This window comes from Erinaceus europaeus, unplaced genomic scaffold (genome assembly GCF_950295315.1).
Source record: "Erinaceus europaeus unplaced genomic scaffold, mEriEur2.1 scaffold_907, whole genome shotgun sequence".
NCBI lineage: Eukaryota > Metazoa > Chordata > Mammalia > Eulipotyphla > Erinaceidae > Erinaceus > Erinaceus europaeus.
Window position 1 is genome coordinate 30,743 of NW_026647753.1, and position 18,529 is coordinate 49,271.

Consider the following 18,529-nt stretch of genomic DNA (forward strand, 5'->3'; position numbering starts at 1 on the left):
CTCACTTGGAATTCCGGACACAAGCTTCAGGGGCCGTAGCACCCGCACAGCTCGCAGCGTTCGCAGGTCAAAGTCAGTGCCAGCTGTGGCCAAGATCCTGGAGTCAACAAAGAGAAGGAGGGGAGTGAAGGCTTCACTGCTGAGAGAAGAGAAAGCATGCCCTTGCCAATGCCCAGGCCCTTTGTCCCTAAGGCAGTGATGCTGGTGCCCCTGTCACTCTTGGCCAGAAAGAGGCAGGACCAGAGTCAGACCCACTGGCCTAGAAGCCAGTAGGACACCCCCAAAACATCCCACCCCACCCCCAATTACTGAGAAAGTGCTGGGCCTCTGGGCCTGGCCTGGCCTGGAATCTTCTCCAGTGGAGATCACACCTCACTCAGGTCCCAAATCAGGCCCTGTACATCCCAATCTGCTCTTAAGGGAGAGTGAGTGGGAGAGGAGTGAAACAGGGCAAGAGGGACTCCTGTTTGGACACTGCTAGTAATCACTGCTCTTTCTCTTAGGAGAGCATGGGGAAAGGAGAGCAGAGAAAGTAGGACAGAGGAACCAGAAAAACTGCTGGGGAGACAGCATAATGGCTACACAAAAAGACTTTTGCCTCAGGCTCTTAAGTTAATCCCCAGAACCACCATCAGCCAGAATTGAGCAGGGCTTTAGCCTTCTGTGTCTTTGTTTCTGAATCAATCAATCAATCAATCAATCAATCTCTCTCATTAAAATAAAATAAATAAAATTTTTAAATGATAAAAATAATTTATATATAAAATATTTATATATAAAAAAAAACAGAGATGTGCCAGCAGCTGTATTTACTGTAAACCATTAGTGCTCCTAATAAAAACATTTCAAAAATTTAAAAAAGGAAAAAAGGGAAAACTAGATGACCCAGGAAAAACTAACACCATTCATTTAGTCCCATTAGCATGAAAATAGTCCACTCCCTGATCTCAAGTAACAGTCCAAAGCTGTAGCATGAAAACACACAGATCAATGGAACAGAACAGAGAGTGCAGAAACTCATATAGAAAAAGCCCAATGACTTAAGGCAAAAGATCCTTAAATGGGAACAGACAGTCTCTGCAGTACTCAAATATAAATGGATTAAACTCTCCAATCAAATGGAGTAACTGGACAGTCACATATAAAGAGATGCAATGGGGAAGTCGGGCGGTAGCACAGCAGGTTAACCACGGGTGATGCAAAACGCAGGTGTCTATCTTTCTCTCCTCCTCTCTGTCTTCCCCTCCTCTCTCCATTTCTCTCTGTTCTATCCAACAATGACATTAATAACTACAACAATAAAAGAACAACAAGGACAAAAAAAGGGAATAAACAGTTTGTATTTAAAAAAATAAAGAGATGCAATGGAACTACTATTATATATATATATATATATAGAGAGAGAGAGAGAGAGAGAGACAGGGAGAGAGAGAGATTTTATTTTCTTGACCATATGATTTTTAATTTTTTAAATCATTTCACTAGGGAAGAGGTTAATGGACTACAGTACATTTGTTGACATATGGGTACAATTTCTCATCTCACCATGGTAAGTGCCTGCAAAACATTCTCACACCCAACATGTTCCTTTTCCACCAGATGCTCTAGGACCCCAGAGCCCTCCCTCCAAACCCCCAGCAGTCCTTGGCTTTGGTGCAATACACCAAACACAGTTCAAGTTTTACTTTGTGTTTTCCTTTTCTGTCCTTGTCTCTTCCTTCCTTTTTTTCCCCTTTCTGCCCTTGTTTCTTTCTTTTTTTTTTTTTGCCCCCAGTTTTTTTTTCCTTCATTGGGGAATTAATGTTTTACAATCAACAATAAATACAATAGTTTGTACATGCATAACATTTCCCAGTTTTCCACATAACAATATAACCCACTAGGTCCTCTGCCATCCTGTTCCAGGACCTGAACGCTCCCCCCCACCACCCATCCAAGAGTCTTTGACTTTAATACAATACACCAACTTCAGTCCAAGTTCTGCTTGGTGTTTTCTCTTCTGATCTTGTTTTTCAGCTTCTGCCTGTGAGTGAGATCATCCCATACTCATCCTTCTGTTTCTGACTTATTTCACTTAACATGATTTCTTCAAGCCTGTCCTTGTTTCTTAACCAAAAGCAAACTCAAAATGAATTAAAGACTTAAAGACTAGAATCAAGCAGATTTAAATTTTAGGGATAGATTTATATTCAACGCAAATAGTAAACCTAAAACCACAAAGGGGTACTACACAAACATCAGACAAGGAAGGTTTTAAATCAGAAAAAGTTATGAGAGACAAAAAAGAACACTCTATACTGCTTTAAAGTCCAAGACTACAGCTATATCCATACACCTAATAACTGATTATCAAAATAAATGAAGTGAAAATTGACAGAGTTGAAGGGAGAAACAGGTAATTATGCAATAATAATTGGAAACTTATATACTCCGCTCAGTATCATATAGAATCCAACAGAAGATATTTTAAGGAGGTGAGAACTTTTATTTTTATTTTTTCATTATTTCTACTTACTGGATATGTTGTAAATGGCATCCCATTAAAGTTTCTTGTCAAGGTAAAAAATAAGGAGTTGAAGCAAGGCATTAATTCTTTTGCAAAAGGGTGTGCTGCCAACAGTGGCTGTCAGGCAGCAGCACACCCCCCCGCCCCTTACCGGTCTCCTGTCTTTTAAAAATTTTTTTTAAATATTTATTTATTCCCTTTTGTTGCCCTCATTGTTTTATTGTTGTAGTTATTGTTGTAGTTGTTATTGATGTTGTTGTTGGAGATAGGGCAAAGAGAAATGGAGAGAGGAGGGGAGGACAGAGAGGGGAGAGAAAGACAGACACCTGCAGACCTGCTTCACTGCTTGTGAAGCGACTCCCCCGCAGGTGGGGAGCCAATGTTCTCCTATCTTTTATACCTGATGCAGCACTGTCTCCTCCACCCCTGGGCTGGGCTTCAGAGCTCACAATCTCCCCGTTGCCTAAATAAGGAAAGGAGGAAGAGAGTCTGAGGGTCTCTGCTGGAGGATTAGCAAGCACTGCAAGGAACTATGATCTGACCTAAAGAATACAAAACTAGGGAGTCAGGCAGTAGTGCAGCAAGTTAAGCGCAGGTAGTACAAAGTGCAAGGACCAGCAGAAGGATCCCGGTTCAAGCCCCCAGCTCCCCACCTACAGGGAAGTCCCTTTACAGGCAGTGAAACAGGTCTGCAGGTGTCTATCTTTCTCTCCCCCTCTGTGTCTTCCCCTCCTCTCTCCATTTTTCTCTGTCCTATCCAACAACAACATCAACAACAACAACAATAAAAACAAGGGCAACAAAAGAAAATAAATAATTAAAAAAAAATATATATATATATATAAAGAATTCAAAACTACTGACCACAGGTGGTCATAGATAACAATTTATAAAAAGAATTTTTGTACTAAACAATTGTTCTATTCATGTTCCTTTGAACAGAAGACCTAACCATCTCTCACAAATAAGAGACAGCCAGAAGTTGAGAGAAGGGGGGTGAGAGAGATAAAAGAGAAAGAGAGACACCTGTAGCCCTGCTTCACAACTCATGAAGCTTTCCTCCTGCAGGTCGGGACCGGGGGCTTGAACCAGGGTCCTTGTGCACTGTAATGTGTGCACTTGGTAACCAGATGTACCAACACCCAGCCCCAGAAGTGAGAACTAAACACAGTAATAAACCAGCTAGATCTGACATGGATACTTGTATGAACACATTATTCAATAATCACATACACAGTCTTATATGCATAGTGGGCAAATGTTAGACCAAAAGTTAAGTCCTAAATCTTTCTCCTTTATTTATTTACTTGTTTGTTTATTGCCTCCAGGGTTATTGTTAGGGCTTGGTGTCAGCACTACGAATCCACAGCTCCTGGCAGCCATTTTTTCCATTTTATTTGACAGAACAGAGAGAAAGTTGAGAGGGGAATGGGAAATAGAAAGGGAGAGAGAGAGAAAGACAGGCATCTGTAGACCTGCTTCACTATTTGTGAGACGTCACCTTACAGATGGGGACCCAGGGGCTTGAATCCAGATCCTTGCACTTAGTACTACGTGCACTTATCTGGATGCACCACCTGCCCCCGCCCCCAACCCTCTCTATTAGAACACTGCTTAGCTCTGGTATAAAGCTTAACTCAGAGACTCAGGCATGAAAGGCTTTTGCATAACCACTATGCTCTCTCTTCCAGTCCCCAGTTGGTTTTAAATAACAAGTATCTTCTCCAAAAAGAGATATAAGTTGTAACTCATTAGCGGAAGCAAAAGTGGAAAATTCACAAAACTGTAGAAATTAAACTTGCAAAGCTTTCCCCCTGCAAGTGAGGACTAGGAGCTCAAACTCAGGTCCTTGCAGTGTTGTGAATGTCTCTCTGTCTCTCTCCCTCACTATCACCCCCTTCCCTCTTGTTTCTGGTTGTCTCTATTCAATAAATAAAGATAATAATTTTTAATTAAAAAATGAAATTAAGCAACGTAATCTGCAAGTCCCACTCATAGCGATTAGACAAGAAATAAAAAGGCATCCAGATTAAAAAGAAAAGGCAGAATTATTTCTGCTTACAAATGCTATGTTCTTACCTGTAGAAAATGCTGAACGATTCCACATAAAAAACGAGGGTGAAGACCAATAAGGAACCCAGTGAGGTTGCAGGATACAAGGTCAACACTCAGAGATCAATTGCTTGTCTACACATTAGCAGTGAGCAATCGGAGACAGAAATGATGAAACTCCATTTATCAGAGCATCAAAAGTACTAATCCACTTAGCAATTAACTCACCCAAAGAAGTGAAAGACTTGTGTAACAGAAATTAGAAGACAGTGGCTGGGAAATGGTCGAGAGAAAAATATGCATCTGATCTGGAGTTTGAGGCCCAAGTACTAAATATACCAGAATGATGCTCTGCTTCTCTTCCTTACACACATATGTGCATTACATAAATAAATTCTTTTTGAAAATAATAGATTACCATCTCACATTCATGAATTATAAAATGTAATATTGTTAAGATTATTAATATGGGGTCTGGGCAATGGCACAACTAGTTGAATACACACAAGGACCCAGGATCAAGCACCCTGGTCCCCACCTGCTGGGGGGAATCTTCATGAACACTGAAGCACTGATGCAGATGTCTTTTATTATCTCTGTCTCACTATCTCCTCCCTTTACTCTCAGTTTCTTCCTGTTTTATCAAATAGAAGAAAGAGAAATGGGAAAAATGGCTGCCAGGAGCAGTGGATTTGTTGTGCAGGCACTGAGCCCCAGATATCTTGGTGGCAAGGAAAAAAAAATTTAAATAAAAAAATATAAGGTAGTATTGCTACCCAAAGTGGTCTAGAAAAGCAATGCAACCCCTAAAAAATTCTCGATGACCTTCTGTAAAAAAAATAGAAAAGCTTATTCTAAAATTTATGTAGAAGTTTCAGGAGCCATGAATAGTGAAAACAATCTTCTAACAGAGATGGTAGGAAAACTCACACTTCCTGGTTTCAGAACTTACTACAAAGCTACTGTAATCAAAACAGTGTGGTATGCCACAAAGACAGATTTTAGAGCAGTAAGACAGAACAGAGAATTCAATATGAACCCTCACATACATGATTAATTGGTTTTCCACAAGGATGCCAAGACCATTCACTGGGGAACTGACAGTCTTTTTAAAAAGTGTTGCTGGGAAAAATGGATGCCCACACAGAAAAGAATGATGTTAGATTTTTATAGAATGCTATATACAAAACTCAATGCAAAATTAATATTAAATTCTAAGTATAAGATCTAAGACTGGAGGATTCGACTTCCGGAGGCGGAGCTACGAGCAGCAGATCGCTTTCTCTCCTCTCCTCTCCTCTCCTCTCCCGGATCAACTAGGAATACCAGAGGAGACCACCCGGACTGAAACAAGACAGGACTAGAATGACCACAGAAACCCAGTAAATCACCCGTGAGTACAAACACGTGTGGCTGGTGACAGAGAGGAGAGAGGGGCCTAAGGAGAGATTAAGTGACTGCTAACAGTTCAACAGTTTGTCAGTGGAGACACCACCTCCAGTCTGCTCCACCAACAAGGGGACAGCTGAAGGGAGGAAAGGACTCCCCAGAGACTCACCAAGTGCAACTCTGAGTCTCCATTGCTACTACCCTCAGAATCTGGAGCAGCAACAGGGAGGGACACCAGGGGACAGAGATCTAACCGGGGAAACTCAGGAGAAGACCTATACCTTGGTGGCATAGCTGAGGGGCTGTGAAAGTCTCTTTGCATAACCACTGGATTATCTCTGCCACACCCTGCTTTATCTCTTGGTCAGGAGTCAGTGATTAAGCTAAGAAGCCTATTGATAGTTTAAAAGCCCTCAGGCTCCCATAGCCTACAGGGGAAAAAAAAAAGGCTTTTACACCACTGAACTCCAACTCAGGGATTGAAAAAACTGTTAACTTATATAAAATGGTTAAAACAACAAGAAAAAATATTGGAGACTCGAACCAGGACAAGAGTCCAGCTAAAAGTCCTCCAGAGGGTGAAGCACAAAACAACGAGTTCAACATCCAAACATTAGCCAAGAAAATAATAACAGGAGTGAGTAAAGAATTTGAAAAAACTGTAATCAGAAATGCAGGAACAACAAATGAGAATATGGAAGAAAATTCTAATTATCTCATGGTTATTAGAGAGCTGAAAGCTGAAATCGCTGAGCTAAGAGGGCAACTAGCTGAACAAGGTAAAACAGTATCAGAGCAGGGCAACAAAATAGATGAAATCCAGAAAGCAGTAGAGGGCAGAGAGAATAGAATCAATGAGGCTGAAGACAGAATTAGCAAGATTGAGGATGAATTAGAGACAACTAAAAAAGAAGTAAGAGATCTCAAAAAGAGATCAAGAGATGCTGAAAACAACAACAGAGTCCTATGGGATGACTTCAAAAGAAACAATATACGCATTATTGGCTTACCAGAGGAAGAAAGAGAAGGGGAGGAAGAAAGCGTTCTCCAGGCCATAATAGCTGAAAATTTCTCTAGTCTAGACAACACCAAAGACATAAAGATTCAAGAAGCCCAGAGGGTCCCAAACAGAATTAACCCAGACCTAAAGACACCAAGACATGTCATACTTAGATTGGAAAGGAATAAGGATAAAGAAAGGATCCTCAAGGCAGCAAGAGAAAAACAAAGAGTCACCTACAAAGGAAAACCCATAAGATTAGCAGCAGACTTCTCCATACAAACACTACAGGCCAGAAGAGAATGGCAAGATATCTATCGAGTGCTCAATGAGAAAGGCTTTCAGCCAAGAATACTATATCCTGCTAGATTGTCATTCAGACTAGATGGAAGCATCAAAACCTTCTCAGACAAGCAACAGTTGAAGGAAGCAACCATCACCAAGCCTGCCCTGAAAGAAGTTCTGAAAGGTCTCCTATAAACAACCAGACCACCACAAATAGGACATATATCAAAACACTCTAAAACTCTACAAGAATGGCATTAAAATATCTTCAATCTTTGATATCAATAAATGTCAATGGCCTGAATTCACCTATTAAAAGACACAGAGTAGGAAGATGGATCAGAAAACACAACCCAACAATATGTTGTCTACAGGAAACTCACCTAACGCAACAAGACAAACACAGACTTAAAGTGAAAGGATGGAAAACTATCATTCAAGCCAATGGCCCACAAGAAAGGGCAGGAACAGCTATTCTCATATCTGACACGATAGACTTTAAAATAGATAAGATTAAAAAAGATAGGAATGGACACTACTTAATGCTCAGAGGATCAGTCAATCAAGAGGACTTAACAATTATTAATATCTATGCACCCAATGAGAAGCCATCTAAATACATCAAACTTCTACTGAAAGAGCTACAGCAATATATTAACAGTAACACAATCATAGTAGGGGACTTCAACACCCCACTATCTCAACTTGACAGATCATCCACGCAGAAAATCAGTAAAGACATAAGGGAGCTAAATGAAGAGATAGATAAACTAGAACTATTGGACATTTTCAGAGTCATTCATCCCAAGAAACTGGAATACACATTTTACTCAAATCCACATGGATCATTCTCAAGGATAGAAAATATATTAGGCCACAAAGACAGTATCAGCCTATTCAAGAGCACTGAAATCATCCCAAGCATCTTCTCAGACCACAGTGGAATGAAACTAACACTTAACAATCAACAAAAGATTAGTAACAGTGCCAAAATGTGGAAGCTCAACAGTACACTTCTTAACAACTTCTGGGTCAAAGAGGAAATCAAGGAAGAAATCAAAATGTTTCGAGAGTTCAATGAAAATGAAGACACAAGCTATCAAAATATTTGGGACACAGCTAAAGCAGTCCTAAGAGGGAAGTTCATAGCTATACAAGCACACATTAGGAAACAAGAAAAGGCACAAATAAACAGCCTGACTGCACATCTTAAAGACCTAGAAGAAGAACAACAAAGGAATCCTAAAGCAACCAGAAGGTCAGAAATCACTAAAGTTAGGGAAGAAATAAATAACATTGAGAATAGGAAAACCATACAAAAGATCAATGAAAGTAAATGTTGGTTCTTCGAAAGAGTAAACAATATCGACAAACCTTTAGCCAGACTCACAAAACAAAAAAGGGAGAAGACCCAAATAAATCGGATAGTAAATGAAAGAGGAGAAATCACAACAGACACTGCAGAAATTCAACATATCATGCGAGGCTTCTATGAACAACTATATGCCACCAAGCTAGAGAACCTGGAAGAAATGAATGATTTCCTAGATACCTACCAACTTCCAAAACTAAGTAAAGAGGAAGTGGATAACATGAACAGGCCCATCACAGCTAATGAAATTGAAACAGTTATCCAAAATCTTCCCAAAAATAAAAGTCCTGGACCAGATGGTTTTACAAATGAATTCTACAAAACTTTCAAAGAAGAACTAATACCTCTTACTTTTAAAAGTCTTCCAGAAGATTGAAGACACTGGAATACTCCCTGCCAGCTTCTATGAAGCCAACATCACCGATACCAAAAGCAGACAGGGACACAACCAAAAAAGAAAACTACAGACCAATATCTCTGATGAACATAGATGCGAAAATATTGAACAAAATTCTAGCCAACCGGATACAGCAGTATATCAAAAAAATTGTTCATCATGACCAAGTGGGGTTTATCCCAGGCATGCAAGGTTGGTTTAATATACGTAAATCAATCAATGTGATCCACCACATCAACAAAAGCAAGACCAAAAACCACATGGTCATATTAATAGATGCAGAGAAAGCCTTTGACAAAATACAACATCCCTTTATGATCAAAACACTACAAAAAATAGGAATAGATGGAAAATTCCTGAAGATAGTGGAGTCTATATATAGCAAACCTACAGCCAACATCATACTCAATGGTGAAAAACTGGAAGCATTTCCCCTCAGATCAGGTACTAGACAGGGCTGCCCTCTATCACCATTACTATTCAACATAGTGTTGGAAGTTCTTGCCATAGCAATCAGGCAGGAGCAAGGAATTAAAGGCATACAGATTGGAAGAGAAGAAGTCAAACTCTCCTTATTTGCAGATGACATGATAGTATACATGGAAAAACCTAAGGAATCCAGCAAGAAGCTTTTGGAAATCATCAGGCAATACAGTAATGTGTCAGGCTATAAAATTAACATTCAAAAGTCAGTGGCATTCCTCTATGCAAACACTAAGTTAGAAGAAATTGAAATCCAGAAATCAGTTCCTTTTTCTATAGCAACAAAAACAATAAAATATCTAGGAATAAACCTATGTTATGCATGTAAAAAAAAAGAAGTAGAAACGCAAAGCAGAAATTGACTGAGTTTGGAGTATGGCACCACAGTAAGAAAGACATTTTCAATGAAACGAATCCAATTACAAGGAAGACTAAGGCAAGTATAAACCTATGGGACTACATCAAATTAAAAAGCTTCTTCACAGCAAAAGAAACCACTACCCAAATCAAGAGACCCCTCACAGAATAGGAGAAGATCTTTACATACCATACATCAGATAAGAGTTTAATAACCAACATATATAAAGAGCTTGCCAGACTCAACAATAAGACAACAAATAACCCCATCCAAAATGGGGGGAGGACTTGGACAGAATATTCACCATAGAAGAGATCCAAAAGGCCGAGAAACACATGAAAAAATGCTCCAAGTCTCTGATTGTCAGAGAAATGCAAATCAAGACAACAATGAGATATCACTTCACTCCTGTGAGAATGTCACACATCAGAAAAGGTAACAGCAGCAAATGCTGGAGAGGGTGTGGGGTCAAAGGAACCCTCCTACACTGCTGGTGGGAATGTCAATTGGTCCAACCTCTGTGGAGAACAGTCTGGAGAACTCTCAGAAGGCTAGAAATGGAACTACCCTATGACCCTGCAATTCCCCTCCTGGGGATATATCCTAAGGAACCCAACACATCCATCCAAAAAGATCTGTGTACACATATGTTCTTGGCAGCACAATTTGTAATAGCCAAAACCTGGAAGCAACCCAGGTGTCCAACAACAGATGAGTGGCTGAGCAAGTTGTGGTCTATATACACAATGGAATACTACTCAGCTGTGAAAAATGGTGACTTCACCGTTTTCAGCCGATCTTGGATGGACCTTGAAAAAATCATGTTGAGTGAAATAAGTCAGAAACAGAAGGATGAATACGGGATGATCTCACTCTCAGGCCGAAGTTGAAAAACAAGATTAGAAAAGAAAACACAAGTCGAACCTGAAATGGAATTGGAGTATTACACCAAAGTAAAAGACTCTGGGGTGGGTGGGTGGGGAGAATACAGGTCCATGAAAAATGATGAATGAAATAGTGGGGGTTGTATTGTTAAATGGGAATCTGGGGAATGTTATGCATGTAAAAAAAAAAAAAAGTAGAAACGCAAAGCAGAAATTGACTGAGCTTGGAGTATGGTACCAAAGTAAGAAAGCAGAAGTACACTAGAGTTTGCAGTGAGTACCTCCCTAATACATCCTCTCCACTTTTCCAAGCTTTGGGTCCATGATTGCTCAATAATTTGTTTGTCTTTGTATGTTAACTCTCTTTTCAGTCACCAGGTTCCAGGTGTCATCAGGATGCCGGCCAGACTTCCCTGGATTGAAGACCCCACCAATATGTCCTGGAGCTCAGCTTCCCCAGAGACCCACCCTACTAGGGAAAGAGAGAGGCAGACTGGGAGTATGGACCAACCAGTCAACGCCCATGTTCAGCGGGGAAGCAATTACAGAAGCCAGACCTTCTACCTTCTGCAACCCACAATGACCCTGGGTCCATGCTCCCAGAGGGATAGAGAATGGGAAAGCTATCGGGGGAGGGGGTGGGATATGGAGATTGGGCAGTGGGAATTGTGTGGAGTTGTACCCCTCCTACCCTATGGTTTTGTTAATTAATCCTTTCTTAAGTAAAAAAAAAAAAAGAAAGTTAAAAAAAAAGATCTAAGACTATGAAACTCTTTAAAGGATGTAGGAGAAAGCTTTATGGCATGGGATCTGGCAATGGCTTCTTATCTGTGATACCAAAAACTCAGAGAATAAATGAAAAGTGGCAAACAGAGACTGGGTGATGGATGGTGCACCCAGTTAAAAGAACGTATCACCAAGTACAAGGACCCAGGTTCCAGCCTCCACTCCCCACCTGCAGGGAAAATGTTTCACAAGTGGTGGAGCAAGTCTGCAGGTGTCTTTCTCCCCTTCTCTATCTCCCCTCCTCTCAATTTCTCTCTGTTCTGTCAAATAAAAATAGAAAGAACTACAGTAAGAAAGGAAGGAAGGAAGGAAGGAAGAAAAAAAGAAAGCAAAGGAGGGAGGGAAACAGACTAACTGGACTTCATGAAATTTAGAAGTTTTTGTGGTCCTGGCATTTAGAAGTTTTGTGCATTGAAAGACAGTATCAAGAGTGAAAGAAGGCCCACGAAAAGGGATAAAGTATTTATAAAACCTTCTATAGGGGGTCGGGCGGTAGCACAGCGGGTTAAGTGCACGTGGTGCAAAGCACAAGGACCAGCGTAAGAATCCCGGTTCGAGCCCCTGGCCCCCCACCTGCAGGGGAGTCGCTTCACAGGTGGTGTAGCAGGTCTGCAGATGTCTATCTTTCTCTCCCTCTCTCTGTCTTTCCCTCCTCTCTCTATTTCTCTCTGTCCTATTCAACAACGACAACATCAACAACAACAATAATAACCACAACAAGGCTACAACAAGGGCAACAAAAGGAGGGAAAAAAAGGCCTCCAGGAGCAGTGGATTCATGGTGCAGGCACTGAGCCCCAGCAGTAACTCTGGAGGCAAAAATAAATAAATAAAATCTTCTATAAGGAGTTAAATTACAGAATCATATATAATGCACTCATAGAACTCAACAACATAGAGCAATATTAAAATGAGCAGACTTGAACAGACATTTCTCTAAAAATCTACACAAGTTCCAATGAGCATGTAAAGGAAGCTCATTAGGAAAATGTAGGTCAAAACTACAGTGAGATGGACTTCCACACCCACTATGATGGTCACTGTTTCTTGTTGAACAAATGGGAACTAGCGAGTGTTGGTGGGAATATGAAGAAACTAGAATCGTATGCAAGTGGAAAACAGGGTGGTGGTTTCTTTAGAAAATTGAAAACAATTCAGGAATTCTAATTCTGGATAGATACCCAAAGGTGAAAAGTAAGGTATTAAAGAGTTATTTGTATAGTCATGTTCACAGTAGTATTATTCTCAACTCCCTGATGAGAGCAACCCAAGTGACTCCCAACAGATGAGTGAAAAAACAATGTAAGGTTTATATACACAAAGAAATATTAGCCTTAATAAAGGAAGAAAGGGGTGCAATGGTGCACCTTGTTAAGTGCACACAACTACAGTGTGCAAGGACCCAGGTTCAAGTCCCTGATCCCCACCTGCAGGGGGAAAGCTTTACAAGTGGTGAAGCAGGGCTGCAGGTGTCTCTCTGTCTCTCTCTCTATCTCTTCCTACTCTCTTAATTTCACTGTCTCTATCCAATAATAAATAAATATTTTTAAAAAGGAATTCTAACACAGGGATACAGCATGGGAGATCCTTGAGGACATTCTGCTGAGTCAACTAGCCAGTCACAAAAGACTGTTATCTGTCAGGGAACTAGCTCAACTGGTAAAGCACCCAACTTGCATGCTTGAGGTTCAATGCTTTGCACTGCATGGGGCAGTGGTGCTCTGGTTTCTGTCTCCCTCTTACTCTTCCTCTCTCTCCGTCTCATGTGAAATTCTTTCCACTTCACAAGAAATAAATCAAATAAACCTTTTTTTAAGACAGTAGTATTCTACTTAACCATGGTACTTAAATCACTGACGGTACTGTAAAGTATGGTGTTAGTCAAGATCCGAAGAGAGTTACTATTTACTGAGCACAGAGTTTCAGATTTTCAAGATGAAAAACACTATGGAGATGAATGGTGATGATACCTATAATGCTCAGTACTAAAACCAGGTTGACACTTTTGAAACAGGGTGAAAAACTTAGAAGCTTTTTGTTTGTCTTTTAACAGCAATGGCTTATAGTGGTGCTGGATTCAACCTGAGACCTTAGAACCTCAGGCAGGAAAATCTTTTGTAGAACCATTATGCTGTCTACCCAGCCTTGAACCGTCAACATAAAAATCACTAACATGATGAATTTTGTGATATGTCTTCTACCACCAAAAATAAAAGAAAAAAAAAAGAAAAGAGAAAAAAGCAAGAATGAAAAAGAAAGGAAGGAAAATATGAAAAAAAAATATCTGGGAGTCAGGCAGTAAGTAGTGCAACGGGTTAAGTGCATGTGGCGCCAAGCACAGGATCCAAGCGTAAGGATCCTGATTTGAGCCCCGGCTCCCCACCTGCAGGGGAGTCACTTCACAGGCGGTCAAGCAGGTCTGCAGGTGTCTGTTTTTCTCTCCCCCTCTGTCTACCCCTCCTCTCTCCATTTCTCTCTGTCCTATCCAACAGCAACAATGGCTATAATAACAAGGGCAACAAAATGGGAAAAATGGCCTCTAGGAGCAGTGGGTTCATAGTGCTGGCACTGAGCCCCAGTAATAACCCTGGAGGAAAAAAAAAAAAAAGAAAAGAAAAAGAAAAAAAGACCTAAGTACATAAAGCAAACTTTAACAATTTGGGGGGAAAATGCCAAAACAGCTGTATGATTGTGAGGTATGCTGCCTAAAGACAACAGGAAAATCACAAAGCAACTGACTTGACAAATTTGACTACAGTAAAATTTTGACTATACTACAAAAGACATTATAGAGAACAAAAAGATAAATTCAATGTCTGTAACTGCCATAGAATTGGTCTTTTAGCTTCTATAAAGAATTCCTATAAGAGTTGATGGAATAGCTAACTTAGTGTGCTGCTTTGCCATGTGCACGACCCAGGTTCACATCTGGCCCCCACCACACTGGAGGGAGCTTTGGTAAGGTGGTCTCTTTTACTTTCTTACTCTCTATCTCTAATAATGAAAGAAGGGGGACATTTCAAAAGGAAGGAAGGAAAGGAAGGTGGAGGAGGGGAGGGAGGGATGAAGGGAGGGAGGGAGAAAGAGAAAGGAAGAATGGTAGGAAGGCAGGTAGGAGGAGATAGGGAGCTAGGCAAGAAAGAAATCCTGGGATTTCTAGTGCAGCGGGTTAAGTGCATGTGGCATCAAGCGCAAGGACCAGTTTGAGTCCCCGGCTCCCCACCTGCAGGGGAGTCGCTTCACAGGTGGTGAAGCAGGTCTGCAGGTGTCTGTCTTTCTCTCCCCCTCTGTCTTCCCCTCCTCTCTCCATTTCTCTCTGGCCTATCCAACAATGACGACAACAATAATAACTACAACAATAAACAACAACTAGGGCAGCAAAAGGGAATTTTTTTTAAAATCCTATAAATTTAATGAAAAATGCCAATTAACATACCATAAAAAGCAGCAAGTCACAAAAGAGAGAATTCGCTTGAAGCTACTGCAGCCCCACTGCTAACGTGACAGGGAAGAAGTGCTTCTTTCTCCCAGGCTGAGGCTCAGCAGACAGGGCTGGAGCGCGCAATAGAAGAGAAAGTTCTAAGCTTAGTTTTGAAAACACTGGATTACTTCCAGACAATCTGGGAATGAACATCACTATGACTCAGGAGAGCACTTCTAACTACATGCCTATATGCTGCACACATCACACCATGGCTGGTGGACACATATGCTGTGGGCATGTGCCTGGGAGCACTGCTTGGGACAGCCCAAGGCAACATGGCCTTCCACTTGTGGGAAGGGGAAAGCAGATCTGTGGCTGGTGCTTGTGACAAAGTGTGGTCTGTGACAAGTGTGAACATGGAAAACAAAACGAACTCCCATGTGCTGACATGGAAACTTCTAGAACAGTGCTGGGGACTCAAAAGGCAGGTTGTGAAATAACGATGTATCTCTACATAAAGACATGCAAAGGCTCCAATGACTAAAGCCACACTGCATGCTATATGAGGACGCATCCACGGAGAGAACTAGAATGCTCTGGAACAATGACCACCAGTCAGGAATGTTACTGACACTAGGAGCTAGACAAGACACTAGGAAAGAGGGCTTTCCAGAGGCACTGCCTTCAGAAGACTTTCATGATTCTGGTACTGTTGGATTTCTATCAGAGCATCGCTGATGTTGCTGCTGACTCACAGGGGGGTGCACAGCAGGAACAGTCTGTTAACAAGACAGGCACAGGCACAGCACAGTGTAACCTGAGAAGGGGCTCTGAGGAAATGCAGACCCAGACAACAATGAGACACCCACCACCTCACACCTGTGAGAGTGTCCTCCATCAGAAGGGACAGAAGCAGCAAGTGCTGGTGTGGGGAAGAGGACCCTTCCACACTGCTGGTGGGAATCTAAATAGTTCCAATCCCTGTGAGAAACGGTCTGGAGATTCCCTAGAACACTGTACCTGTATCCTATGACCCAGCAATCCCTCTCCCAAGACTCTATCCAAACAACACACATATATTTATTTAAAGATATACTATGTTCAGGGTGGCAGGCGGCAAAAAAAGAAAACAAAAAAAAAAGATACTATGTTCATAGTAGTACCATTTGTAACAGTCAAAAACATGGAAGGAACCCAGATGTCCAATGACACAACTGGCTAAGAAAGCTGTGGTATAATACACACTGGAGTACTGTTCGGCTATGAAAAATGATGAAATCATCTCTCCTTTGCCTCATTTCAGATGGAACTTGAAGAAATCATGGTAAGTCAGATCAACCAGAAGGAAAGGTATGAAAGCCCAGGTGATCTCACTTATATGTGGAACCTAAGAAACAAGAAGGAGAAACCAAAAAGGGGGGTGTGGACTAGGCCTGGGGGTGGGTAAGGACAGACTAGGAGATCATTGGGGACCCAGTGCATGGTGGTAGTGAGAGTGGTGTGCAGACATCTATCACTGAAGGATGAGAAATTGTATGCATTTGGCCACTGTCTTGCAAACCATTATTTCCTGAATGAAACATAATAAACAAATTAAAATAAAGAAAAGCTCTGATGATATTCCCAAGAAGAGACAAAGGGCCTAGGGGGAAGAGAGAAAAAAGTCATTTCTTCCTCTCCCAGAGCTTCCCGCCTCGTCATCTCAATGCCCTCAAGTGTCAGCACACACCGCCTATCCCCCAGAGGAAGTCGAGTTGGCTGGCAGAGACAGGCAAGACATGGGAAGGCATTCTGACATGTCACCATGTCCCCATGTGAGTGGAAAATAACTTTAATGAAGGCGATTAGCGCAAAGCAGAGTTGAGACGCCAAGCTTAGGAGGCATCAGACAAAACGCTGCCCAGGAATGGAAGCGGCCTCTCAGCAGTGCCAGGACTCCAAAACACCCCAGGGATTGTGCCGAGGGGCCCTGCTATAGTCCTCAGTGCAGGAGGAAGGACATGGCCCTTGTTCTGGCCAAGGATCATGCTGAGGAGACAGAGGAAAACTGACTACAAAGAGAAAGTTAGCCTCAACTTGTCCTGAGGCGGCCACTCAGTGTGCTAACCCTCCCAGGAGGACTCTGAATGGAACATGGACATACTTGTGAGAGTCAAACCTTCTGTATTAATAGACTGTATTAATAGCCAAATGATGAGGAAGAGAATTTCTCAGAACATACCAAGATACTAGATGTGGTTCTTTTAAACATCACATATTGGATGGAATAACCAGAGCTGAACTGTTCTCTGGTTAAAAAAATCAAAGAGAGGCCAATGAAATAGCTCACTTGGATAGTGCACAGCTTTGCCATATGCATAACTTGGGTTTGAGCCTGGGCCCCACTACACTGTAAGGACTTTTGGTACTGTGGTCTCTCTGCTTCTCTGTCTCTAGCTAAAAAAGATTTTAAAAAGCAATAAAACAGAACAAAGGCACGCCTGAGAGTCCAATGTCTCAGGTTCAATCCCCCACACCACCATAAACCAGAGCTAAGCAGTATTCTGGTTAAAAAAAATAGAATAAAGCACAAAATCACACAAATCCTATGATCCTAATTTTTTAAACTTTATTTAATTTGATAGGATAGAAAGAAATTGAGAGGGAATGGAGAAATAGAGATAAAAATAGAGACAGAGACAGACACCTGCAGCATTGCTTCACATGTTGTAAAGCTTCCCCCTTGCAGGTGGGGGCTGAGGACTTGGTCCCAAGTCCTTACACATGGTGACACAGGCACTTAACCAGGTATGCCACCACTCATAGCTTCTAATTTTTTTTTTGCTTCTAATTTTTTAATGTAATGAAAAACTGATCTTGACTTGTGTAATTGTACATTGAAAATGTAATTTGTAAAAAGCCCTAAAATATTTAAGCAAATCTATGATTTAGCATACTTACATTTTAATTGTCAGAACTAGAACACTTACATTCTAATTTTCTGGATATACAGTATTATACTGAATATACAATCCAGTAACTTTAAAATAGTGGACTAAGCAAGGTCCAGTTATAGATAAAATCTCAGGGCAGAGACCGAAAAATGATTCAGCAAAAAGACTTTCACACCTGAGTCTCTGAAACCCCAGGTTCAATCCTCAGCACCACCATTGGCCAGATCTGAGCAGTGCTCTGGTAAAAATAAATAAATAATAAAAATATAAGTATATGATATTACTTAAGTTTATAAAATGTAGGTAAACAGTAGAGTTAACTCTAAAGTAACTGTTAATAGCTGCTAGATATGTCATTTTTCATAAGCAGAATCTGAAAAAAATTAAGGACCTTATTTTTTGATCTGTGACTTTAATAAATCAGTCTGTTTTTCAGAAACCAAAAGAGCTTCAGAATAATTTTCTCTATGCACAGAATCACCTCTCGAGGCAAACCCACATTTATCAAAGGACTTCCTTGAAAGTCAGGGAACAGAGGAAGAATAATCACCCTAGTCTCGTATAATTCTGTTTCAAGAGTTCTGCCTAACATAATAGGATGTAAATAAGAGAGAAGGAGAGGGCCAGATGAGCAGGGTATTCCTAGAAGGCAATCAGGAAA

At 41.0% G+C, this 18,529-nt stretch overlaps 1 protein-coding gene across 1 annotated transcript in view; it reads right to left on the bottom strand.

Moving 5' to 3' along the window:
- The window catches only part of LOC132536452 (voltage-dependent N-type calcium channel subunit alpha-1B-like), a gene marked incomplete at both ends in the record, with an annotated part of 30,760 nt that extends 30,663 nt beyond the window's left edge, over positions 1-97 (bottom strand). The window contains one exon of the mRNA XM_060184354.1: positions 6-97. Coding sequence (XP_060040337.1) covers positions 6-97 — 92 coding nt within the window. The remainder of the gene's footprint in view (positions 1-5) is intronic.
- Positions 98-18,529: the final 18,432 nt, after the last annotated feature.